Raw genomic sequence first — 27,873 nt, 5'->3', positions numbered from 1 at the left:
TTCAGTATCAGCCAATATCAGGTTTATTCACCCATGCAACATACCTGCTACAACTCCAGCAATGTAGACAAACCCGATCCTTGCAGCACCATGTACCATTTCAAGGGGGACTCCAACCAGAAGTTGAAGGACAACATTGAGTCCAAGGTGCTCTATCCTGGGGAAAATGGAAATAGCATATGAATGAATGAATGAATGAATGAATGAATGAATAAAATTCCTGCAATACAGGGAGTTGGAGTAGATGACCTTCAGGGTCTCTTCCAACTTTACAATTCTATGATTCACTTTGGTACCAACAGACAAGTACAGAGCCTTTGTATAAATAAATGAGTCAACATCTTAGTGCCAGGGTTCTGGATGTTTTTTTAAAAAAAGTTTAATTTTATCTAGGTTAAAATAGATTATTTTTCCCTAAGTGGGGGGGGGGGAAAATGTCACAATTCAGGTTTAATAATCCTGTCTTTAAACTTTGTTAATTAGCAAAGTATATTTGCAAGCAGAATAATTATGGATATTGCTTATAGGCTGGAAGACTCTGGTATAAATCTCAGCTCATCCACTAACTGGTTGGACAGCCTTAAGCAAGCCAGCATCTCTTAAGATAGCTAGGAAATGGCCCTCACAGTTATAAGTAGTTAAAGGTAAAGGTAAAGGTACCCCTGACCGTTAGGTCCAGTCGTGGACGACTCTGGGGTTGCGACGGTCATCTCACTCTATAGGCCTGCTGGCGTTTGTCCGCAGACAGCTTCCGGGTCATGTGGCCAGCATGACTAAGCCGCTTCTGGCGAACCAGAGCAGCACACGGAAACGCCGTTTACCTTCCCGCCGGAGCGGTACCTATTTATCTAACTGCACTTTGACATGCTTTCGAACTGCTAGGTGGGCAGGATCTGGGACCGAACAATGGGAGCTCACCCCGTCACGGGGATTCGAACCCACGACCTTCTGGTCAGCAAGCCCTAGCCTTGATTTACTGCCTTCGCCCACCTATTGTAGCCAGGGTAGAGGGGAAACCCCACTGATTGTCATGTTAGCAAACCTAAAAGTGTCTTTGATTCTAAGATTACTTAGAATTGGGTTTTCTTCTTTTTTAATGGGGAAAACACCATTTGGAAAAAGATTTTTAAAATCCCTTATATAGAAGGAAGTAGAAGAAGATGCAGGGTAGTACATAAGAAAAGTCATGGGAAGATGCCCAATGTTTTCTAACGGAGAATTTAATGCCTCTTGCGGGGCAATGATTTATTTCGATTAGAAGACCCTTAGAGGTTCTGTTCCTTAGTGTGTTTGATGCATGCCCGTTCTTTAAAAAAAGTTTCAAGAAGCATTCCATTCAGCCCAACTTCTACTGCAGCCAGGAGCATCCGAGTCCCATGGTCAATAAGCACCCATAAAACATAATTGGCTCTCCATGCTCTGAATGTGTCATTCTTTAGATGACAATATAATTGATTTATCAAGGCTTCACCTTCTCCGCAACCAAACAAATGGGCCCTTGAATCAATGCAAGTCATTAGTTATGGCAGCAATGCAAATGGGTGGGCCCCACAGATAATTAACGTCCGCTCAGCTTTAAAGCGGAAGGCTAAAATTTACAGCTTTTGTTTCTTATAAAGCTTTTCTCCATCGGGATCAAGACACAAACAGCACATTTTGGGGAGCTCTCAGTCACCCTTAAGAACTGCCTTCTCCTCAGCTACCTTCTGGCTGTCACAAATGCCCATAAAAAAAAAGCAGATGAGGGCAGTAAATTAAGAGTTTCAAATTAACATTTTAAAGTCACAGCAGGAAGTATGACAACAATAGACTTCACCACCTTTATATTAGCTTGCCTTTTTGGGGTGGGGAGAGAGGAATAATGGCCTCACCATTAAAAGTAGAAAGAAAGAGGTTATTACTACTACTTTTCCTGAGATTTATTTTATTCTCTGAATGTGAAAATAATCTAATGAGGGTAGGCTGGCTATAAAGGATGGTTTAGCTACCTAACTGTAGCAAGTATTCCATCATAAAAAATAATAAAATAAAGCAGGGATTGCTTCTCAAGTGGGGGATGTTTGTGCACACGGTTCTGATAGCTTACACTTCCAAAAGATTTAGAATCCACTGCAAAAAAAAAGGTAATAAGGCTGTGCTGGCCAAGTCTCTTAATATTTACAGTTGTGAGGCATTGGATAGTGTATCTTCCCAAGAGTTTCCCTTGGAAACCAGCCAAAGTTGTGAAAGAAACGTGATAATTAAAAGGTTCAGCACATTTTTTCAAGCAACACGACAGCCTAACAGCAACAAGATACTTGTCAAGGCAGAGGTTAGCATTTTGTGAGAAAGGGAAGCATACTGAAACATAGTTTAAGCACTTGCATCTTTTTAAAGGTTTCAACCTGTTTTGCAAATCTCTATGAACAAAGGCAGTCCTTTTTGTCTCATACTGCAATTAACATGCATGGGTTTTAAAATGTAAAAGTGGCATTACAGGGGTGGGTTGAAGAGCATGACCAGGCCTGTAGTGGGCAGGGAGATGGTATTTAATCCTGCCTGCTGGTACTGTCCCAACGAAAATGTCTCGCCACCACCTCAAGCAGCTATTTCCAACTCGAAGGACGCTCCTATCAGAAAGCAAGCAAATTATGCAAAAATCCTGCAGATCTGTCAGGGAAAAGATACTTATTGCTATGAAGTTAAGAACGATATACCCATATTTCCTCCTTCTGCTTCTGCCCCTGACATCCTATGACCAGCAGGCAACATAAACCAGCTTTTACAGAACATTGTTTTATCCAAAGATCGCAAATCATTTTTAAAAATGGGGACCGTGTGTAATACTTTTTTATGGACACCTAAGAGCAACAGGATTCTCCCGGGATTTTAGTTTCAGAGCAGAAGACCTAGGGTGTGATTCAGGTTCAAGGGGCCCTCCGGTGGTGCCCTCTCCTCTGTTGATGTGTTGCAGCAGGCTCGTCTGGCAGGAGTGGAAGCAGCAGTACTCCAAGCAGTGCCAAGGAGACGACTGTTTTTTGACAATATGCTGAAGGAAGCCATTGTCTGGAACTAAAATGGCAGCTAGACCCAGCTGCCTGCCACTGCTTGGAGTGCCAGGCTGGATCTGTTTTTAGGAGGGCAGGGTAAACATCAGCAGTGGGCCCTGCCAGGGCCCCCCAGCAGCTGCCCAAGGATGCCAGGCGTTGTCTTAGTTTGTGTGTGTGTCACAGGGGCAGTTGCCCCAGACACAAAATTGTGAGGGGGCGCAAACTTTCAATACCCAGTGCTGCCTCAATACAGCTGTGTGCTTCCATTGCTGGGCTCTGTTGAAAATGGCATCTCCGTGCAAACCAGGAAGTGGTCTTTCCAGACAACGGAACTACTCTTACTTTCTTATCTCTGTGGCTGGGATCTCCTGAGTGATGTGGATGCCATTAGGCAGTTGAATGTGCATGTTTACCTCCCTCTCACCCCCTCCGTGCAGCCCCGGGCGTTGGCAACCCACGCTATGCCACTGATGCCAGGTGCTTTGATGGCAGCTCTGTGTCAACCCCTGCCTTTCCCACGAGGTAAGGGAACCCCACCCCACCCCAAGAAATTCAGCCCCCCTTTTCTCCCGGAACTCACCCTGCATGCATGAATATGTAGGTGAGGTACCTCCAGGCCTGGGCACGGAGCTGAGGATGATATAACAATGAGTTCTTCAAATATAAAGGATGGGTGACTTGCAGCACAAACCTATCTAGTACCACTCCATTGTAAAGAAAGAAGGCAACCTAGGAAAGCAGGGAGATCACACAGTTAACTGTAATTCATTCAAGCATCCAGCCAAGAAAATATACGCAAGGATACATACAGGCTTAATTCCAGCAAGTGCAGTTGTGACTAAAGGTCTGTCCAGACCTTCTCCCTCACCTGTTGCCAGTACATGGGGGGGGGGAATGGGATTGCGCTGCTACCCGTTTAAGCTTTGATGGTGACCCACTCAATAGCCTCGCCCTCAATAGCTCCACATTTCGTGCCAGTGTGGAAGGGGGCTCCTCCTTCACAGGAGCAGAACTTCAGGTAAGCCAACGTTCCTGCTTCTGTGGAGCAGCCCTGTGTATGTGTACATGTGGCCATGGGAGGGTGTGTGGCTGGTGGACACGCAGACATCAATGGGACTGGTTAGTTGCAACTAAATTCCATCCCAATGCTTTCAAAGAGGATTCAGACTAACTTCTGCTTGATGCGTTTCCATATGGGGGACTTTAGTCTGATTACTGTTTAAATTGGTTCATAGCACATTGTCTTAAAACAATGCTAGCTAGAACAGGCATCCTCAAACTTTGGCCCTCCAGATGTTCTGGACTACAATTCCCATCATCCCTGACCACTGGTCCTGTTAGCTAGGGATAATGGGAGTTGTAGGCCAAAACATCTGGAGGGCTGCAGTTTGGGGATGCCTGAGCTAGAAGGTACACACACTTTTTTAAAAATAATAATACTTGCCTCTACAATGGTGATGGCAATCATGAACCAAGGTGGGGGGCAGCAGGTGTAGCTGTCGTAATACCACTTCCGATCAATCTCACGCGGCAGAGTCTCATACGCAACGTGGCGGATCAGCCGCTGGGAAAGGCTCAGTCCAGTCTCCTCCAGCAGGGCCTTGCTGCACAGCCTCCGGTTCCCCTGCAAGATGGCTTGGCGAAAGCTGTTGGACCTTTTGTTACTCATCTGGAGGAGAAGATCAAAGGAAAGGATGGGGAGGGGGAATTAAGAAGCTGAAATCAATCAAGTAATGGCTTGGTGGTTAGACTGAATGGGGTGATATCGTATATTAGCTGTGCTCCGAGCAGATCCATTGAAATCAATTAGTTTATAAGTTAATTGCACTCATTTAAATAGGTCTACTCTGAGTATGAACGTAGCTGGATATCATTCAGGGAATTAAGTCGGCTTGGCAAATGAGGGCATGAAAAAAATGCCAAGATGGAGAAGTTTAGCAGATTTAGGTAAAATGAACCCAGATCAGGGTACCTTGCAGCCCTTTCTACTTGTATCAAGCTCTAGGTCAAAAGAACAATAACTGGCTCTCATTTCACAAAGATTTACTGTACTCCCGAATTCACATAAAACAAACATGCTAAATGTATCACGTGGGTTCTACTCTGCTGAAAATCTCATGTAGAATAGCCATTACCATTTCTTTTCAGAAAGTGGTCATTAAAATTGGTTGTTAGAAGACTAATTTTTGGTGCCTCCAAATAAGAAACATCCCATATGCTCTTATTCAAAAAGACACTTCTGTGCAAAATAACAACATTTGATCTATTAATCAGAGCAGAATAGATAAAAGGCCTGACTGGCAAGCTCTACTCCTTCACTGAGAAATGTAGGCAGTGTTTTTCTTTTGTAAGAAAGCAAGTGTGGGAAGAGCTATGTGGTGCAGTATGCCAGGTAATGACTGGAATAGAATTTAGTCAAATATTCAGCCTTGGCTGATACTACCCAATCTGCAGGAAAACTTGTATAAGTATTGTTTCAGTGGTACTTAACAGCATAACATGCATACACTTCGATGCGGAGTGGCTATTGGAGATGACAATTTGCTCATACTGACTTTTATCATGCTGTTTGGACATACTTGCCTATTATAGGGATGGGAACCTGTGGCCCTCTGGATGTTGTTGGACTGCAACTCCCACCAGGCTCAACCAGCATGGCCAATAGTGAGAGATGCCAGGAGCTGTGCTTCAGCAACAGCTGGAGAACCATGGGATGCTCTGTCCCTGTTCTATACGGAATGACTGGGGGGGAAAGGTATTGATTTAATTGAAGAAATTAGTGGATGTATCACAGGACTGTGTTTATTTGAAAGGAACTGTCAACAATAACAATCTCAAATTAATGGTAAGCATTTGTCAGAAGCCACCCAGAGTAGCTGGGGCAACCCTGTCAGATGGGTGGAAGATGAAGATGAAGACGAAGATGAAGATGATGAAGAAGAAGCAACTAAAATGGGCTTTCCTTTCTAGTAGAAAAATGACATTACTATCTGATTAATTTAAAGGAATCTGTACAATTCATCTCAAACTTTACTTAATTGAACGAGCACCCCTGATTTTAGTTTATTAAGTAGTTCTTGCTCATAACTAGAACTGGGCAATATCTGGTTTTCAGCATCGTGATATACCACCACCTAAATATCGCAACATACTGATGTTATAAACACTGATATATCACAATGTGTGGAATAAGGATGGAGACATGCAAAGACATTGGCTGGCTTCCCGTTTTTTCCTGCATCGTGATTTTTGCATAGCACACACACACACATCATGATTTGTGATATATGAAACCAGTATCACAATATGGACTTCAAGCTGGTTTTGGATTCTTTTTCGCTGACCCCTAACAGCCCTAACACACATCATTTGTGATATATTGCTAGGTCAAAAACTATGAAACCAATTTAATGATATGGACTTCAAAGCAGTTTTCAGAGATCTATCAATATAATATACTCATAATGAATTGAAACAATGCATTCCAGCTTAAGATATATAGAGGGCTGACCTGAGTTTAATCACACAACAGCAATGGACTGTATAATGTTTTTACAAACCTAATCTACTGCATGCTTGTCATAATAGTCAATGCTGCTTCAGCTGACAAATACCGGTTACCACAGTATTAGAAATGTCTCCCGCAAGAAAGGAGAATTTGACTCGTATTTAACTTTGTAAAGCTTTGAATTCTCCAGTGATAAACTGCTGACAGTAAACTGGGTGCAGACTCTGACTCCAGCGTGATTACAACCTCTTGTTTTGGCATATGCCCCCTAGTATTCATACATTCCTGCATAATGAAGTACAGCAAGTATGTGGGATGCTCCAACAACACACGCTGTGAAAGCTCTTGTGCAACTGCCAAACCCCTGCCAAGAGCCCTTTACTCCAATCCACTGCAACAGTTTCGTTGACATCTGCTTGTAGATAGCTGCCAGGCCTTACTTAGTGTGAGAAATGAAGCACAAAAGCATTAGCACCCCTGCCCTTCTTTTTTTTCCTTGGCTCATGGCCTCAGGATATCCAAGCCCAAACCTTCTGCTTTTCAGACATACAATAGATACAGTGGTACCTTGGTTCTCAAACGCCTCAGTATTCAACAACTTGGAACCCAAACACTGCAAACCTGGAAGTAAGTGTTCCAGTTTGCAATTTTTTTCGGAAGCCGAACATACTCTGTTTAGAGTGCCACACTTCCGTTTAGAGTGCCACACTTCTGTTTTGACTGTTACGCTTCTGTTTTGAGTGCCACACTTTCTTTTCGAGTGTTACGCTGAGGTCTGTCTGTTTTTGCTATTTATTTTGCATTTTTGTGGCTATTTTTCTGTTTTTGTGACTGTGTGGAACCCAGTTCAGCTACTGATTGATTCTGTGACTGCACCACATTGTTTGTTGCTTTCATTTTATGGATCATGTTAAATTGCTGTTTTAGCGGTTGTTACGGATTAATCCATTTTGCATTACTTTCTATGGGAAAGCGCACCTTGGTTTTGGAACGCTTTGGTTTTGGAACTGACTTCCGGAACAGATTAAGTTTGAGAACCAAGGTACCACTGTACTGGGTAACTGCTCCACACAGAGCCAAACCTCTTAAATATGTCATTTCCATGAGTAACTATGAGATATCATAATTGTGATTGTAACCTCACTGAAGCACCTACAGAAAGCTTTCAAGGGTGTCCAAACATCAAAACAAGTGGGCATGTGAATGAATGGCAGGTATATCAATGGCTATGTATCATAATAGCTAAAACTGAGCATCCATGTTCAGAAGATGCATTCCTCTAAGTACTAGATCCAGGGAAGACAAATAGCAGAAAAGAGGGCCAGCCCCACAACTGCCTTGTTTATGAGCTTATCAGCTGAATGTGACTGGTCATTGGCTTGACACAGTTACAGTGGTACCTTGGTGCTCAAACTTAATCCATTCTCAAAGTCCGTTCCAAAACCAAAGCATTCCAAAACCAAGGCACACTTTCCCATAGAAAGTAATGCAAAATGGATTAATCCGTTCCAGACTTTTAAAAACGACCCCTAAAACAGCAATTTAACATGAATTTTACTATCTAACGAGACCATTGATCCATAAAGTGAAAGCAATAATCATTGCACTGTACCATAAAATAAATAAGACAGTATTGTACCGTAGATGATAAAAATTAAAATTATTATTATTTTCTTACCTGCACTGATGACAGTCATTGTTTGGATGGGGAGTTTTCATCCATTTCCGCAGTCACAAAATCAATCAGTCAATAGCTGAACTGGGTTCCACACAGCCACAAAAACAAATTAACTGAAAAAGCCTCTCAAAAACAAAAACACAAAATAAATAGCAAAAACAAAAGAGCCAAACTTAATCCGTTTGACATCCGAAATGTTAAAAAACCAAGGCGCAGCTTCTGATTGGTGCAGGTCCCCCGGAAACAATAGCTGGCAGCCGCATTGGATGTTTGGCTTCTGAAAAATGTTCGAAAACCGGGCATTTGAGAACCAAGGTACCACTGTATAGAACTTTACTGAATTGGCTGCTTCCATAAATTGTTATTTATGTAAGTCCACATGTACCCCACGATCAGGGTTTCTGCAACTTTTTCAACTACACAAAGGCAGAAATGCAGCACAATGAATTCCCTCCACTTTCCCTCAATCACTGTATCTGCATGGCAGGAAAAGATGTGCCTGGTTATTTCTGATTATTGAGCAGCTGTTAGAAGTGTGGAAACCCAGCCAAAAAACACTGGCAAATGCTAAAGCAGAATGCTGGACTAACTACGGTAGATCCACCATTGAGCTTGTTCACAAAAGTAGGAACACCAGAGTGCCCCCGAGTGCCCACAACACTCTCTTCCAGGGAACATGCATGAACTGGAAGCAGAAAGCTTGCTATGTAGACATTTCCTTTCTTTCAGGCGCAGGACTGTAAATCATGTTACCCAAGCAGCCTTTCTTTAAAGCTGCAAATAAGGGTCATGAATTTTTCCAAATTGCTGCATGGCAGTAGCAATATATCCCCGCGAAGAGCGCAGGAGACCCATGATTGTCATAGTCATACAGTTTCATAGCTTTCTTTACAGTACAGTTCAAATAAAACCCTGTTCCATTTAGAAATGGCATATGTAAAGAAGGAGGAGGAGGAGGAGGAGGAGGAGGAGGAGGAGGAGGAGGAGGAGGAGGAGGAGGAGGAAGAAGAAGAAGAAGAAGAAGAAGAAGAAGAAGAAGAAGAAGAAGAAGAAGAAGAAGAAGAAGAAGAAGAAGAAGAAGAGGTGTTTGCCTTACAAGAACATAAATAGTCATTCTGAGAACTGGAAGTCCAACAATTGATGATTGGCAAATGAAGATGATGGAGTATATGGAGATGGCTGAGATGACCAGGAGAATCCGTGACCGGGGAGAAGAGGCGATTGAGGAAGATTGGAAAGATTTTAAAATATATTTGAAAAAATATGCTAAAATTGTATATTAAGATTAGATTTAAGATTGTCTAGAAGCTGTGGATTTAGAGAATATGTGAAGTAGTTAGAGGGATGAAAGAATTGAAGTATTACCGGTATGAAATTTGTATAAAAATGTATAAGAAATTGCTAAAGATAAAAATGAAATGAAACGCAGATTGATGGAACTCGAGGAGGTCCCTATATACATTGTTAAGGGAATGAGGATTTATATTTGGATTTTCTTTGTTTTTTATTTCTTTATTTCTTTTTTCTATTTCTCTGTTGTTCAATGTATTTTCTGCATGTTTGCATTATTTCTTTATTTGTAAAATTAATAAAAATTATTATAAAAAAAGAACATAAATAGTCATTCTGGATCAGTCCGGGATCCTGTTCTCACAAAGCCTAACCAGATGCCCATGGGAAATTTGCAAGGAGAACTGTTTGGTTTGGACTGCTGGGTGACATGAAAACATTTATCCCCACTTTAAACCAATAGCAAACTACGAACAACTAACTGTTAAAAAGGAGCAACAAGGCTTAAATGGTGGAATACCATAGTAAACATATTCAAAGCTGGTTCTGCAATGCTCCCTGTTAGCCACTGTTTGTGACTGGGTCCTGGGGTCTGAGAAGATTTGCCAGTTACCACTCCCTCAGGCTCAGAACGTCTTAGTAATTGGATAAATACAACAAGGAGAGCAATAATGAAGATGTGCAACCTTTGGGGTCAAGGGTGCTCAGATTACTGCAATACTGTCCCTCAGCTTCCTTAAGTCAAGGGTTGCACCACCCATGTTCCAAGAGATGATTTAGAGGCACCTCCAAGGTATAATGAAGTATTGAAATAGCATCAAGCATGTTGCATAAGCTTCAAGCTTCACAGTTTTCACTTTCCAGGCAAAAGACGGAGGATTAAAACAGGTAACTCTAGGCACGTATACACATGTAATCAAAATAAGAACAGAAATGCATATGGACTAACTAAACATGCCTATTTATAGGTGGGCAAATACACATTTGTCCTCGAGACAGCTGGTTAGTAGAGTTCCCACATGAATCAGGTATTTGGGCTTTAATGACTGCATTAGTAAGCCCATGAACCTGGAGAAGGAAACTCTTTATGGGGTTGATGAAAAGACGTAATGTTCAAGATTCAAGCCTTAACCATGACAAGTGAAAATTATCTATCTCCCAAAGAGTAATTTTGAAACATATGGAGCAGAAACTGGCAAATTGTCTGCCAGCTATGAATGAGATAGTCAATGTAGTGCTCTCCAAACATTGCTGGACTACAATTCCCATCATCCTACACCATTAGCCATGTTGGCTGGGGCTGACAGAAGTTGCAGTTCAGCAACATCTGGAGAACATCATGTTGGCAACCCCTAGGCTGGAATTACGGACCAGATAGTTTTGGATATTACTGTACCCATAAGTCATCTGTTTATAACAGTCATGACTCATGAGCAAGAGGGAAGCATAGGCTCCAACTCCTGGAGCCCAGCTGGTGCCAAATGTATTGCTCTGCTTTCCTTTGGACCACATCAGGGAGAGTCTTGTCATCTGGGCAGCTCAGAGAGTGACTCCATACACAATGCCCAGGCTTGCGCCTTGGAGGGGTCGCTTTGGGTGCTGTGATTCTCCAGTAGTTTGACTCTTTTTTTTCAGGGAGTCAAATATATTTTTATTGAAGATTTCTTCGTTTACAAAAGTATGCGCAATGTCTCTTTTTCAGGTTACATTTTCTACAGATCAGTTTCATTTGTTAAGACATTAGTGTCATGTTAGGAATAGGAAGAAAAGGGTGAAAGAGGTGGAGGGGGGCGTGGTGAATGGAATGGGGTGGGGTCGGGTGGCACTGCTTCTATTCTACTTAGTGTGGGGTTTTGTGTCAGCGTCACTTGTGTGGGAAACTGACATGGGGACAAATAGAAGAAGACGCCTTCACCCCAATATGGTTACCCTTTATCACATACACAGCCCAACAAGACAACAACAAGAACCCGCCAACAGCATACAAATCAATCTGGCTAACCTGATCCAAACACATGGACACACCCCACTCACACACAAAAACAAATTTCATTACAGCCAATCAAAGACAACCAACCACGCCCTAGGGCTAGGCCAACCCCAACCTCTCTCACCACCAAAGGAATACAAGCAAACAGTAGTTTGACTTTTGAGACGTCTTGAGACATACGGGTGGCATTGGCTGCAGAAGAAGACACTTCAACAGAACAAGAGGTAGCACTCAAGGGGTGGGCTTTCCAGTCAATGACAGGCTGACCCTATTCTAAATCTCAGCCAGTTCCTCCAGGACCTCACTGAGGGATGGCTGGATTCAGCTGCAGAAGCACTGTCCTTGGTGCTGAATTCACTCCTTTGGTCTCCCATCCGGATGCCTTTGCTTTGGAAACCAGGAACCTCTGACTTCCCCTTATTTGAGCAATCGTCCCTCCTCAGTGGTGGGCATCCTTATGGTTCACAACAGCTCCCTCCCAACCCAGAGAAAAACCTTTACATTTTTGCTGCCTATTTTGAAGCAATTTAAAAATAAACAAGCAACTAAATCAGATTTGAATGTGACGACACTGAGGGCATACAAAGTTCTTTCATTGCCCTCATTCTGAATAGCAGAGTAGAAGAAAAAGGAATGCATCCCCACTGTCAAGGCAACCAAGCTAAGGTCCCCTGTTCTTGTGCCCTGCTGGTGCTTTTTCTGCCTACTGGGAACCAAAGCAGCAAGCAGTCAGTCTGGTTGCCCCTATAATGGGGACATGTTTCCTTTACCCCTTGACTTCTGCACAATGGGCAAATACTGTTGTCTCCTTTGCAGCACCTGGTGAAAGATCATTGAAGGCGGGGCACATTTATTTCCAATTTTTATTTTTGTTACTTTAAAAATATATATATATATAGAATTTACCTTCCCCCTCATGTAATTCAGCTATTATATAAATAAATATATATGTTAATTTTTTTTACACATAAGAGTGAAAAAAGGAGAACACTTCTCAAGGAGTGTTGTGTGAAAAGGTTCCTGAAGACAACACCTACCACTGCAGTTCAACCCTCACTTACACCAGAGTGGGAAGTTCTCCTGCACAAACCTTACTGAAATTAACAGTGTCCTCACACATCTCTTCATTTTATAAGAGTTAAGTAAGAGAACCGTGCGAATGGATTGCATCCTGCCAAGAAAATCAGATCTGTCCATCTCTCACTTGTTTGCCTTAATTGCTTTCAAAATATGCTCACCTTGGCTCATGGTGGGACCACCTCCATAAAACAGCACACTCACTTCCTTAAATAAGAACAATGAAGATGTACCCATGTCCCACAAAGACAGGTTCTCCATTGCTGCTATAGAATGTCAGCTACCTTTATTTGATGCATCTCAAGGAAAGGTACTAAAGGGCATGGTCACATACTAAAAATAATGGAGAAAAACAAAATACTTTTATTCTAATTTGGATAAAAGCTGGGGTGAGATGGGGAAGATGAATTGATCCATTAGGGAGGAAGAGTTGTACCATCAAAAAAATTACTCCTAAACCCTGTTGTTCGCAGCATGGTTACCAGCATGCAGCAGAATCAAGTTATGGTTATTATTATTTATATACGGAAACCCAAATAAGGAGAAGATGCTCTGTGAAGAAGTAGGAATTGAAGGCATGCAAGAGGTGATATCTGTTCAGTGAGGCAAGCAGCAAATGAAACCTTTCTGTTCACAACACCTACCTGCGCTCACGTTCCATTAATTTTACAAGGGCCTGCATATTAGTTGCTTTTGATCACATCTGGGTGATAAAAATGCCAAGAGCCATTTAAACTGGTAATCTTACAAAAGCAGTAAATGTTGGCATTAGGAGATGAAATTAAAACCCTTAGGGAACACACTGACAGCTTTCCAGAGAGGACATGTCGCATAATGACCTAACTTTATCTGAAAAAAGTGCTTCCACTACAGCAGGAACGAGCAACCACCACAACAAAATAATATTCCTTGCTTCCTACGTATTAAGAACATTCACAGCCCCCCTCTTTCAGTTTTCCAAATGACTTTTAACTTTAAAAAGTTACATGTTTTTTTTAAAAAAAATTCAGAATATCAAGATGATCAAGGGCAGGCATCCCCAAACTGCGGCCCTCCAGATGTTTTGGCCTACAACTCCCATGATCCCTAGCTAACAGGACCAATGGTTGGGGAAGATGGGAGTTGTAGCCCAAAACATCTGGAGGGCCGAAGTTTGGGGGTGCCTGATCAAGGGTCTGGAAACCAAGCCATATGAGAAAATGTTGAAGGAGCTGGGTATGTTTAGCCTGGAAAAGAGGAGGCTGAGAGGAGATATGATAGTTACCTTCAAATATCTTCAGGGCTGTCATGTGGAAGAGGGAACAAGCACGTTTTCTCCCACTCTGGACGGTAGGACTTGAGGCAATGGTTTCAAGTTACAAGAAAGGAGATTCCCACTAAACATCAAGAAGAACTTTCTGACAGCAAAAGCTGTTTGACGGTGGAACGGTCTCCCTTGGGAGGTTGTAGACTCTCTTTCCTTGGAGGTTTTTAAGCAGAGATTGGATGGCCATCTGTCACAGATGCTTTAGCTGAGATTCCTGCATTGCAGAGGGTTGGACTAAATGACTCTTGGGGTCCCTTCTAACTCTAACTCTTGTGATGAGGACTCCTAGATATTTTCTCCTTACGCAATGGACACAGGTCTGCTGCTTCAAACATGTACGTTTCTTAGAATGCAGTTCAGTGTAGAAAAGAAGTTTGTGAAAATTGCATGCTCAAGATGCCCACTTTCTCCAGCATGGAGACACTAAGGGTGTAGCAGTTGACACAACTGTTTAAAGCAGCCCTCAGCAAATGAGCAGAACTTGGAGAATAATTCTGTCCTAAAAGAACAGGTAAGCAGCGAGAGCAGTTCTACACAACAAACCCATACCAATTCAACAGTCCTGTCTTCCACTAAAGAAACCTAGGAAGCATAATTTGATGAGGGTGCTGAGAGATCTGCAAGAGTTCTTTAGCACCAGTTTCCAGGTCAGGAGTAGGTTTGTTTGTCTGTGTGTGTGTGCGCACGTGTGTGTACATGCGTTGCAAAGGCAGGGAGTAAAAAAATTACATATCTGAAATTTCATCTTTCTTCTTGGCCTTTTAAGAGGCAGGGAACCGAAAGACTGGAATATTAATTTTCTTAGCTTAACTTATGTATTTTCTGGCATCTCTCACATTTTGTGATAGGATAATAGTGATACATAGGGCTGAAGCTCAATGCAACATGGGAGACTCACAATTGGCTCTATTTTGGCCCTCGGTTTCTGAACTGTCTTGTACTTGTCTTGATTTATGGGAATGCTTTCCTGCTCACAGCCCCTGCCTCAACGCAGCAAAGAAAATCTGAACCTGTTGTGTGGCTTTGCTTGCTTAGCTCTTGGAGCTATAAGATCCTGCAACTGCTGTGGGCTTCCGGTTTTAAATTTAGTCTATTTGTGGGATCAAGGTCAGATATGTTATTTATGTATGAGACAGCAGCTTTTTGTTTTCAGCTTAATATATATTCCACCTTATATTCAAACCTTAAAAAAACACAACACAGTACAGATATCCAAACAGTACGGTGATCACACCAACCAACCAACCAACCAACCAACCAACCAACCAACAAACAGAGTCCTGCTGGATCAGACCAAAGACCCAACTTGTCCAGCATCCAACTCTCACAGCAGCCAACCAGCCTATGAAAAGCCCACAACAATACTCTTTTCTGTTCTCATAAATTTGTATACATTCTGCCTCTTATACTGGAGGTAATACCAGCCATTATGACTACAGTGGAACCTCCGTTTACGAACACCGCGGACCTGGAAGTGTTTACATCCGGGTTCTGCGGCGTTGGATGCGCAGACGCGATCTGCACAGCTCGCGCATGCACAGAAGCGATCTGCACAGCATGTGCAGAAGCGCCCTATCGGTGCTTCGTGCACACGCAGAAGCGTGCCTTCAGCGAGTGAATACCTCGGCGAGCGAACACCTCCGCGGAACGGATTGCGTTCGCAAACCGAGGTACCACTGTAGTAGCTATGAACAGCCTTAGCCTTCATGAATTTGTCTGAACCCTTTTCAAGCCATCCATGATGTACAGCAGTAGCAAATTTCACAGCGTAACTAGGCACCTGTGTGAAGGAGCATTTCCTTTTGTCTGCCTCGACTCTTCCAATATTCTGTTCCATTGGATGGCCCTGGGCTCCAGCATTATGGGAGAAAAATCTCTCTCTGCCCACTTCATCCACATGACACATCATGTTCTTCATCTCTATCAGACCCCCTCCTTACTCACCTTTCTTCTAAACTCTCATCATAGGGGAGTCTGGCAGCATTGCGACATTTGCTGGTGCCCGGGGCATGCGTGCACATGCACATACGCCAGGTGGGACACAGAGGGCTCATGGAGCCCACCACACCATTCCAGCCCTCGCCACCAGTGCCAAGTGGGGGGTCTTGCGCTGCCTGCCCACAGGACCTGGCAGGCTGACGTGGCCCTTGGCGGGCAAATCCCCAGGGTGGCCAATCAGCAAGGGGGCAGGGCCAGGCTCTGGGGCTCAGAGACCCCCAGCAGCAGGCAGGGTGGGGTTCCCTGCATGGGGGCACCTGGTTCGTGCCCTCTTGGAATTACGTGCCTGTATATACCACTGTAATGATCATGGCAGTTTTATTTTCCTAATGAAAAATTGCCTCCCCCCCCCCCACAGCAGCCACATGCAGGGTCTACTGTTATATTGAGCTATCTACCATTATACCTAGATCACTTTCCTGTTCAGTGACCACCAATTAAAAAACACGTGGTTAGGATTTTTTTTTTGCCCCTGTGTGTAACACTTTACACTTGCTTACCTTAAACTTTATTTGCTATTTTAATGCCCATTCACCCACTTGGGGAGAGATTCTTTTCGAGCGCCTCACAATCTTTTAGTTTTTACTACTCTCGGCAATTTGGTGACATCACCGACATTCCTGTGTGTGGGAAAGCATTTAAATGTGTGTGGATTTAAATAAATATATATGTGCAAGTATGTCCCTTATTTTGCCTAAGCTCAAAAACAGTTTGTCTTCTTTCTCATATGCTAATGTAATTGGGTAACATAGACAAATAACTGCATAACTATACATTTTATGTTCATGTGTGGGGTTTTTGTGTGGGAGAAGATCAGATATGCTCATTCAGCTCACGCTTATGACTGCAGATAGGAGTATTTGCTTCTCCTCCAGCCCAGAACTTCTCTCTACATTCTGCAGAATGACTATTCGTTTTACTCCTTTAAAAGCATTAGAATTGGGCATGGTGATGAAATGTTGTTAACTTAGGTGTTGATCGGAAAACAGTGGTGGTGGATTTCAGCCGCTTATTTTCACCCTTTCAATTAAAATGCTTAAAGCTCCAGAGGTCAACACTGCACAAATTCTAGACATGTTTTAGTTCCCATTCTAGTTCAACTTTGTATCACCTCTATACATAATCAATATATAAAGGCTAGTAAAGAACAACTGAATCACAATTAACGTGAGTGCGTATCGTAAAGCTTCTAATCTCAAAACTGCATAACCTCCGCAGAGCCTCTTTCCTCATTACAGATATTTTAGGTGTCGCATATTCAGAAATGTGACAACCAGGTTATTTGAAAACACATATATCACACAGGTCTATTTGTCAGAAGCTGAGGTTGGCTGCAGGCAGCACCCTGCCAAACCTGGATTTGTTACTGTGTAATGTGTGAAAAGACCTTACAAACCCCAGGCAACACTGGCTTACTATCACTGCCTATAAAGTATCATCTGTTCTCTGCTACACCCAACCAGAAAGGCTCCCATATGGACACAATTCGCTTCTTTGATTTCTGCAGTGGTATAGTATTATTCTTTACGAATCAAGTATGTAACCTCTAACTGAAAGAACAGAGAGTCCATTGTAGGCCGGCATGTTCAATAGCTCAGGTCCAAAATACAAGGATGGGGGCCACCCCATCCTTGCAGTTGATCTGTGGCTTCTTTAATAAGCAGGTTATTAAAGCTGGAGGCAGAAGTACAAAAAGAGAGAGAGAGAGAGAGAGCGAACGGGAGAAAATATATTCAGAGTCATTAAAGACTTGTTCTCTCCGAAGTGGTTTATTGGAATATTCAGCAAGCAAAGAAAAGAAGCAGACTTGGGCTATTTGCTAATGACACATGATGCACTCTCCCAAAGCACATTCATGCCTGACCTGAAGAAGATACTTATAAAAATGTTGGTGGACTGGAGCTTCCATCATCCCTTCACCACTGGACACACTGGTTGGGGTTGATTGAGGGTTAGAACTCAACAATATCTGGAGGGCAACAAATTCTCCATTGCTGGTAGAAATGCCACGTGACCACTACAATATGCATGTCTACCAGAGTTAAATGTGCTTACTAGATGGTTCTTAAGTATTTTTTTTCAAACTCGTCAATGATGGAATGAACATTGCCACACGCAACTTCTTAGTCAAATGGCTTTGACTTGCAAGAGCCTTTAAAATTCAATGCAAGAACAAGTCTCATGATATGGACCAGGAAGAGGAAGAGATATTTAGGAAAGCCAGGTTCTGAAAATGTCATTAGTAATATTTATACCTATGAAAAGGACTGCCGCCCTAAACAAGGATTCATAAATGTTATATTGTTTTCAGAGAGCCTTTCGTGGATAATAAGAGGAAGTTATATAAATTACATAGGATATGATTGGAAGGTTGTTGTTATCTTATGTGTTATCTTATTTTGTTTTTTATATTTTCTTAATATTTAATATTTTTTCTTTACATTCCCCCCTTTTTTTCTTTCTTTTTTCCCCTTTTTTCTTTTTTCTTATATTTCTAGTATAGAGATGAGATGAGAAATATTTGTAATAATTTGTCTTTTCTCTATGTCTTATCATGGATTTTTTGTGTAAATGGAAAGTAATGTTGTGTATGTGTATGTACGATTTTTATAATTGAAATAAATAAAAATTATTTTTTAAAAAATATTGTTTTCATTATTATTTATTAAATCTGTATTCCGCCGTATCCCCATAGATCTCAGGGTGGTTCACAACAGGGGTGTCACAAAAAAGAAGGTCCTACTCTGGATTCCCACATGACAGGTGAGGTTCATCAGTGGGACCATAAGCAAAGCCCCCACCTTCCCCCTGCCAATCACAGGCTCATAATGTAATTCATAAAAAATTACATTTCTTGTTACATTTGCAAAGCTATGCCCTGCAATTCTAAGATGGTGTGATGCTGAAAGCACTGTACACCCTAGGAATCTCATTTGCTTAAAATAAATAAATAAGATATTGCAGATGAAGACTGCTCCACAACCAATATAAGTCCAGATTTCATATTCAGAAAGGAGTTTTTAATAATAAAAAAGTTTCTCATACATATATAATTAAAATGTCTATTCTAACTGACATTTCACTTATCTAAGTTCCAGCTTTCTAAGTGATTTGAAACAGCTGAGCAATCATGATGGAGGATGAAAATTTCATTGCCAAGTTCCACTTTAATAAGCATAATGATGCGTTGCCAGACTATTTCGCTTGGGAGGACACCCTGGATGAACCCCACTTCAGATGGCCTGGAGCTGATAAGCAACTTCAGATGGCAACTCATAGGTCTAGTGAGACTCTTGCCCTGTCAAGAAATAGCCTGTTCTCTGTAATGTTACTCATGTTCTTCATGTTAGAAATGGCACACTACACTCACACCTCATCGGTAGAGTGCATGCTTTGCATTCAAAATGCCCCAGGTTCAGTCTTTAGCCTCTGTAGGGTTGGTTCAGACTCCTGACTGAAACCCCAAAGAGCCACTGCCTTTGTAGAGTAGACAACATGGAGCTAGGGGGGGCCGATAGTCTCAACTGGTACAAAGTAGCTGCCTGGGTTCCTAGATGGGACCAATGGGAAACACGATGACAATAAAACGTTTTACCTGCCTTCGTGCAAAGCTAGGGCGTCAGGGACTGGCAGAGCTCCAAAGGCTGTGCGATGGAGGGAGGGGACCAGGAGAGCCACCAAGGAGAAGGGGTCAATGATTTATGGTGTTTGGCTCTGGTCACAAGGCAGAAACCAGGCCAGGGAGAGGAGGACGAGCCAGGGCAGTCCAAGATGGGAGGAATACGTGCAGGATGTGGTAGAGGAAGAAGGGATGGTTCAGGTGTGGGACAGTAGATTCAGTAGATTCCCCACCTTCCACCCACCACACTGGAGAACGTCTCTAGAACCTAGAGTCACTGCAGGTTAACCTGGCCAAAGCCTTTCCCCAGCTTGATGCTGTTTTTATCTCTCCGGTGGAACTCAACACTTCTCCCAACCCACAGCAAAGGAAGTGCTCGGCCACATTCACAAAACCATTAACTTAAAATAGCCCTGACACATCTATACCTCCACTCCAGGCAACTATAATTAGTACACGGAACAGCTACCAGTAAGTGAGACTGCTCAAGTGCTCACATGCTTAAAATTAAGTACTTTCTTGGACTTCTGCCAAAGCGTTCCTTCCCCTTGCCAAATACACGCTCACCTCGAAAAACAAGATTCTTCCATCCTTTCAGAACCTTAGTTTTCAATATTTATTCCAACATTTAATCCCAGAAGAGACTGCAGAAGACTCTGAGTGCCTTCCTAGATTTGATTTGATTAGAGAGAGAGAGAGAGTGCAATATACCAGGCTTGCGGGTGGTAGAGAATTGTGGCCAGCATCTGGGAGAGGAAAATGTGGGGAAGTGAGGACACACAGATCATGCTGAAACAGTCGGAAGTCAAGCCAGGAGATCACCAATTGAGCACATCGGTCAGCGTTGGTCTACAAGTCAAGCAATAAACTGATATGAGAAGTCTAATCCGATACACACTCCAAGTGTCCCTATTTTCCAGGGAGAGTCTCGTATTTACAGAAGCCATGCTGGTTTCTGATTTGAACCCTGAATGTCCCACCGTTCCTTAGGACGTCCCTATTTTCATCAGAGAAATGTTGGAGGGTGTGGAGTTATGTGAACCCCAATTCAAGGAGATAACCTTTAGAAGACATCTGAGGGCAACCCTGTATAGGGAAGTTTTTTAAAAAAAAATGTTTAATTAAGTTTTCATATATGTTGGAAGCTGTCCAAAGTGGCTGGGGCAACCCTGTCAGATGCATGGAGTATAAATTATTTTTATATTATTATTCTGGAATACGATGTCCCTATTTTCATTGGGGAAGTATCGGAGGGTATGCTGTACACACACATAGTCAAAGAACAAGCCCAGAGGTCAGGAGCGGGGAACTGCCATCGTCTTGACAAGCTGCCCCGTTTTCTTTGGTCCTCTCATTACTGTTTCCATGAAGAAGCTGGCAAATGCACCGCCAGGCTCTTTCCTAGGGAACAAACCAGAACCGTAGAGTGCTGAGTTTCAGGCCTCTCCTGTGGCTCTCTGGGAAAGTCAGTGGGCTCAGCTACAGAAGCCAGAGCCTAAGTGGCACAGGCACAATGCCTCCCTCTAAGGAAGGACCCCTTCCTCAGAGTGACTTGTGGTTGGCCTCAAGAGCTCTCCTGGAGAATCACCACCTGCTTCTCTCTTACAGTTGTGGCACTCTGTGGCAGGTGAGCACCACCACTGGACGGTTAAGTCCAGCCAAAGTTGACTATGGGGTTGTGGTGCTCATCTTGCTTTCAAGGCCAAGGGAGCCAGTGTTTGTTCACAGACAGTTTTCCGAGTCCTGTGGCCAGCAGGACTAAACCGCTTCTGGTGCAATGGGACACCATGACGGAAAGCAGAGCGCACGGGAAACTCCATTTACCTTCCCGCCGCAGCGGTACCTATTTATCTACTTGCACTGGTGTGGTTTCGAACTGCTAGGTTGGCAGGAGCTGGGACAGAGCAACGGGAGCTCACCCCGTTCGAACCGCCAACCTTCCGATCAGCAAGCCCAAGAGGCTACAGTGGTTTAGACCACTGTAGCAGCATTAGCTGCAACAAGCAGGCTTTTGGTGCATTCATGGTACCATGATGGGAGGAGGAAGCCCAATGGACAGCAGACAGGATGTGCAATCTGCCACCTGCTCTGCCCTGCTACCTGAGGTAGTGCCTCACTCTGCCTCATTATAGGGCCGGCCATGTTACAGCCCACAACTCTCTTTCCTTAAGGACCTGCTGCCCCCTTTTATTCTTTCCAGCATGTTTGGACAAATACTCATTGACTGCATTGCAAGATTTAATTGATTCTTCCCCGCAGGCCACCAGGGAATTGAAAGAGTCACACCAGCACAGAGAAGCTTTATAGCAAAGCACTGGGAGATATGATTTATATCCTTTTTATGTCTGCACTACAAAAGCATTCCTAGGCACCATTAAAAATAATAATAATAAAAAAGCCAGGTCTAAATTTACATCCTCCCCATCCTTTCCTTTTTGCCATTAAAACTACAGAGAGGACATGGCACGTAACTCCTTAAAAACTCTTCCCACAAAAAGATAATAAAACTGTCCTGGCAATATTTAATCTGCAAAATGAAAGCGGAAAAAGAGACAAAATGTTTGCTTCTCTTTATCCATCATGGTGGCTTTTTTTCTTTTCTTTTTACCAGCTTAGAAGTTCCCTCCCCGTTCCTTCCAGACAAGCTGGAACAGTGATATTAATAAGTGCCACGCAACAGACACTCCATCAGCGGGGAATAAAAATGTTACCCCTCTACTCGGCTTTTACAGTGGAAGGCTGAATAATCTGTAGCTCTGGGAGACTGAATTTTATAGGGATGAGTAGTACATTGCGCTGTTAATACAATGCCGTGATTTCCCAAGGAGCAGAGGAAAACAGTGAGGTAATAACAAAGACTGTAAGCACAACAATTTGTGTTCACGGCTAATTATGCTCCCCCACCATGCTTGCTCTTTCTGATTTTAGGCATGTCTCCTAACCTTCAGAGTTGAAGTTATCAACAACTGGGTCTTGTATGTGGAACAGTTGGTTCTGCAAAGCAGCTCAGGCTAGAAACTAAAGCTAGGTTGCAAGGCATGTGATGATTTGTTAGACATACCCTGATCCACCTAACACCATAAGTGTGTGACCACTACTAGCACAGCTCCCTGCACCAGGGGTGGGATGGATTAGATGCACATTTCATCTCAAATGCTTGTTTGCTGTCTCGACAAGTCATAACACTGGCAGACCCATCTCTTGTGGATTCTGGCACTGATGAGGTGGTTCAGCACCACATTCCCAACTCAACAATTCAGCCCCTACTGATCCTGCCTCAGATCCATCTATTTTTGCATCTTTCCAGTGCAATCCAGGCATGTAGTAAAACAGTCACATAACATATGCTCCACTCTGCACAGGCAGGTTGTACTGATGCCTGCCATTCATTTTATGAAGGTGATTTGATTATAGCTACAAAACTTGGGGGGGGGGGTTAATTGTTTATTATTTTGCTTGTCTGAAACTTGGGTTCCTCCCACCCGTTCCCTGCGGGTGGGATTTCAGCTTGGAGAAAGTGAGACCCTGGGTCGTAAGAATCTGGTTTACATTAGACAAAATGTGAGGCTTCAAGAAAAACTGCATCAACTCTGTTACAGCCAAATATTTGTTTTGAAACAGAGAGCATTTTTTGGTGGGTAATCATGTTGAGGGTTGTTTCTAGAAGTCTGTCCAACATTTGCAAAGTATCAAAATACCTGTTCCCTTCCAAGGAGAGAGAGAGAGAGAAGAGATTTTAGAAACCCTCTGTTTCTAAGCATTTCTGCTCTATCAAGTTCATTTGCACACCAGGAGTAATGTTTAAATTGTCTCATCTCCACTCCATCCCATCTGCTCCCAAGGAAATGCAAGTTCTATTATCAGAATAAAATTATGCAAACACAAAACTTGTGTTATCAGCACAGTTTTTCTGGGGGAAGTTCATGCTGCTCATTTCACTTTGAGCCTAATTGCCTGAGTTTCGTAGAATTTGAGACATCATTGCAAAGATGTGGGGGCAGCGACAGCAGCAGGTAAAGAATGAAAACAAGTTTTGCAGCGAAGGGCTCTGTACGGATCTAGAGCAAAGGCAGCCATCCTAGAGCAAGCTTGGCTCCTTTTCAAAGGATGGAGAACCTGTGCACTCAAAGGTGGCATAAGAGGCAGAAATCAACTGGCGAGGTTTTTATTTGCAGGAATAGGAAATATTTCCACCTGTTGAATTTTGCTTCCAGTACAGTTGTGAAAGGCACAGGGCGGCTTGTCAGGGGGCCTGTATCATTGCCCTCTCCCTGCTCAGGAAGCCACCCTGCAGTCCCTTGGACTGCCCTACTATACCCCCCTTGCTGTTGCTGCTTGTTCTCCTGCCCCCCTCTGTGTGCAGAAGTGGCACGAACCATGATGAGATGCAGCAGCAGTATCCTCCATTTGCCCTGCAGTCTTCCTCTGGGCAGTGGTATGAATCGGGCCTTGAAGAAGAGGGCCAGCAAATGGGCAGTGGTGGTAGTGGCCAGGAGCAGAAGGACCTAGCCCCTCCCCAGAAACAAATCAAAACCTCTGGAGCATTGAGAAGCATCAACTTGAACCCTGATGTCTGAACAATTAAGTCCTCCCATCAAGTTTTCAAATGTAGCTGTGGGACCTCTGCACCTGATGGTGGCAGTGGCAAGTTACTGGGATGCCGAACTGTAATAAAAGTCCTGTTGCTTCTTTGGGCAGAATCCAGCTTTAGATAAGCAGACATCAGCTGATGCAATGGGACTTCAGCTGCCTCCCTTCTCTCCTCAGCCTGTGAAATATACTCTAGACTACAATTCTCATCATCCCTGACCACTGGTCCTGCTAGCTAGAAATTATGGGAGTTGTAGTCCAAAAACAGCAGGAGACCCAACCCTGTCCTAGAAGGTCCCTTAACCCCCCCACTCCAGAGCAGATTTTGAGGGTACTCAGAAGGCTGAAGATGGGAAGGTGAACATGAAGGGAGTGTCATAACTCGGTGGTAGGGCATCTGCTGTGCATGCAGAAAGTCCCAGGTTTAATACCCATGTGGGGCTGAGGAAGGCTCCAGTCTGAAATCTTCGAGCACCATTGCCTGTCTGTGTAGACAAACTATGTAGATGGTCTGATGGTCTGGCTCAGTGTAAGGCAGCTTCCCTCTGTTCTTGTGTCCATTGGATGCAACTCAAAATTCTGTGCTGAAGCAAGTCTGTGGTCCAGGGGTCCTATGAACCACCAAGAAGCAGGTAGATTCACCTCTTTGTCTATAAACGCCACAGTTTGCGAGATGAAAACGGCAACTTTTGGAAAGCAACGCAGAAAGGAAATGCAAGATTTCTCAGGAATCGCAGCAGAGGTGTCGGATTTTGTACCAGATAAACTACATCTTGTGAAGCTCTTCTACATGTGCATGAAATCACCCCACGTCTCGCAATCTAATTGATCTAATCTTACCTACGGTATCTCCTATATTGTGAAGGGTGGGCGATTACACATGAGAATATTCTCAAGTTACAACCCTGCAGTATCAAGAGGCAAATAGATGAATCAAGGTAATGCAAGAGCAAGCCCCTAATAATAAGGACCTCATTGTCTTCTCTAACCCTGCTTTGCACCTGCCTCTCACCTAAGTCACATATTGGAAGTCTGGCAAGCAGGTGGCTCTCAGCACAGCAGCAGCAGCTGCCTCCTCCTTTTTCCCTGTTGACAGTCTGAAGAGGAGCCCGGCTGAGGCGCAGCATCCTAGCTGTTGTCACATGTAACAAGCCTGCCCTTTGTTTTTGAGAGGGGAGACATGCTTGACCTGGAAGCGGAGACTCTGTCTCTACAGGGGATCCCACCGCCCTGCTGCTTGAGCTTTGTTGCGCTTGTAAGAAGCTGTGTGAAAAAGGCCTCGGCCCCCAACAAGGATCCCAGTGAATAATGCCTCTTGCTGTAATTAGGCTCCAGCTCAACTCATCATCACCAATGGTAGAAAAAGTTTAGTTAAAGAGCTTTGTGCTTTATCTCTGCCTGCAGCTGTTGCTGTTTGTTTACGATGGGGCTGCTAGCAAGTGCATTTCCCCCAACAGTCTTTTTTTGTGGTAGAGAAAGAAAGGAAAGGAAATGCCCTCCCAGACAACAGGAGCAAAGGAAAACACATGTTTGTTTTTGCCAGTAAAGGAAAAACAAAATTTCAGGAAGACTTTTTTTTTAAAATCTACAGCCATCAGGATAAAAAAAGGAGCCCTCTTGCCAGCACCATAAACAAAACAGGCGGCAATCCACATGCATATGTATGAGAAATAATTCAAAAGGCAACATTTATTTGACTGCTTTTATAGCTTTCTTCTGGAAAGCAGTGAGTGCAGACCTCAGTTTTTCTCTTGAAAAATATATTAATAGTTATGCCAACTGAATAATTTTCCAGGAATGTGTTGTTGTTGTTGTTGTTGTTGTCCATAGCATCAGCTTGCTGTTGAGTGACCACTGGGTGAACCAGAAATGGAATCCGACAGTTTCAACTGCATGCGCTGGTCACAATTGTAATTTGTATTCCTGTGTTCTTATCATCTGAGCACAACTTTTAGAGTCTGCCTCCACTTGGTGCCCTTAACATTTTGTTTGGTTCATTTCTTGTTGTCCCTTGTTGTCTCTATATCTGCTGTACATACATGCTTCTTTTTCTCAAGAAATAGTCTATTTTTGTTGTTGTGGTTTTTAAAAAAACAACCTAAATATATGCATGAACAGCTGTGCACCTACTTTGCTGGTGACATCCAAAATAACTTTTAAGAAGTTGAAGCATCTCTCTGGGATGGTGAAGCAGCTGGGGTTAACTAGAAGGATGTACATACAACCATACTAAGAAGATGTGAAGAGTTCCTAACAATTCCCTTTTAGTTACAGGTAGGTAGCCGTGTTGGTCTGAGTCGAAGCAAAATAAAAAAATTCCTTCAGTAGCACCTTAAAGACCAACTAAGTTTATATTTTGGTATGAGCTTTCGTGTGCATGCACACTTCTTCAGATACACTAGAAACAGAAGTGTCAGACCCTATATATATACAGAGGGTGGTGGGGGTGGGTGGGAATGGGAGATGGGCTGATGGGAGTGGTAAACCTGTAGATGGGTGTTAATGGCTGCTGATGGCAGCAATTAGTCCTGGGCAGAGGTGCATGATGCAATTAGTCCTGGGCTGAGGTGCTAGATCAAGCTTTCTTTAGCACCTCAGCCCAGGACTAATTGCTGCCATCAGCAGCCATTAACACCCATCTACAGGTTTACCACTCCCATCAGCCCATCTCCCATTCCCACCCACCCCCACCACCCTCTGTATATATATAGGGTCTGACACTTCTGTTTCTAGTGTATCTGAAGAAGTGTGCATGCACACGAAAGCTCATACCAAAATATAAACTTAGTTGGTCTTTAAGGTGCTACTGAAGGAATTTTTTTATTTTGAATTCCCTTTTAGAAACATATTTCTGATGTGATTGAATATCCAGCTTTCTTTCTTTCTTTCTTTCTTTCTTTCTTTCTTTCTTTCTTTCTTTCTTTCTTTCTTTCTTTCTTTCTTTCTTTCTGTTGGTGCACAGACACATTGATTCCCAGATTTAAAAAAAGAAGAAGGTTAACTTATGGGAAATCAAATCAAAGCCATTAAAAATTAAGAGATATGCCGACCACTTCATCCTACTTCACAAAGAAGTAGCTGGTCACTTCTAATTATCCCTGAAACAGAAAACGCCACGTTCTATCAAACTCACAGGGGTGTTTTCTATGTTACTAAGTAGCTTTTACTAGTTATTTGCATTTTTTGTTAGTGACTGGTATCAAGAGGCTCCCAACTGAGGCCAGAGCTCCTTTGTACAGGAAATCCGTAAGACACAATCCATCCCTTAAGGACCTTTCCTATGAAAAAAGAGACAAAAAGAAACAAGGGGCTTAAAGAGGTGATGGAGTGTACTAAAGGTCACAGAGGAAGGTCAAAAAGGCAGGGGTGGGGAACAAAATCTTGCCTAAATGTTTAAGTATCCAGCCGAGTTGCTTTATCATGTGGTTTTCTGTGGCATTTGGAAATCCAGTGTGTGTTACATGATGTGCATGTGGGTGCAAAGAATTGGTTCGCCACAGTGGGAGGCAGAACAATTCAACCACCGCCAAGTAACTGCTATGTCACTTATACCAAAAAAAAGTGTGTCACTTTATTTAAAATTTTTCAGTTATACAAAACATATCAATAATAAAATATACCTGAAGGAGCATCTCCACCCCCATCGTTCACCCCGGACACTGAGATCCAGCGGCGAGGGCCTTCTGGCGGTTCCCTCCCTGCGAGAAGTAAGGTTACAGGGAACCAGGCAGAGGGCCTTCTCGGTAGTGGCGCCCTCCCATCAGATGTCAAGGAAATAAATGTGGGGT

At 43.2% G+C, this 27,873-nt stretch overlaps 1 protein-coding gene across 1 annotated transcript in view; it reads right to left on the bottom strand.

Moving 5' to 3' along the window:
• Positions 1-27,873, bottom strand: part of RHBDL3 (rhomboid like 3) — a 124,553-nt gene that overhangs the window by 22,355 nt on the left and 74,325 nt on the right. The window contains exons 5-7 of the mRNA XM_060271999.2: positions 4,474-4,698; positions 3,610-3,758; positions 45-157 (exon numbers count right to left, since the gene is read on the bottom strand). Coding sequence (XP_060127982.1) covers positions 45-157; positions 3,610-3,758; positions 4,474-4,698 — 487 coding nt within the window. The remainder of the gene's footprint in view (positions 1-44; positions 158-3,609; positions 3,759-4,473; positions 4,699-27,873) is intronic.

This window comes from Zootoca vivipara, chromosome 2, assembly GCF_965207765.1.
Source record: "Zootoca vivipara chromosome 2, rZooViv2.hap1.1, whole genome shotgun sequence".
NCBI classification, from domain to species: domain Eukaryota; kingdom Metazoa; phylum Chordata; class Lepidosauria; order Squamata; family Lacertidae; genus Zootoca; species Zootoca vivipara.
This window is presented reverse-complemented; position numbering and strand designations above follow the sequence as displayed.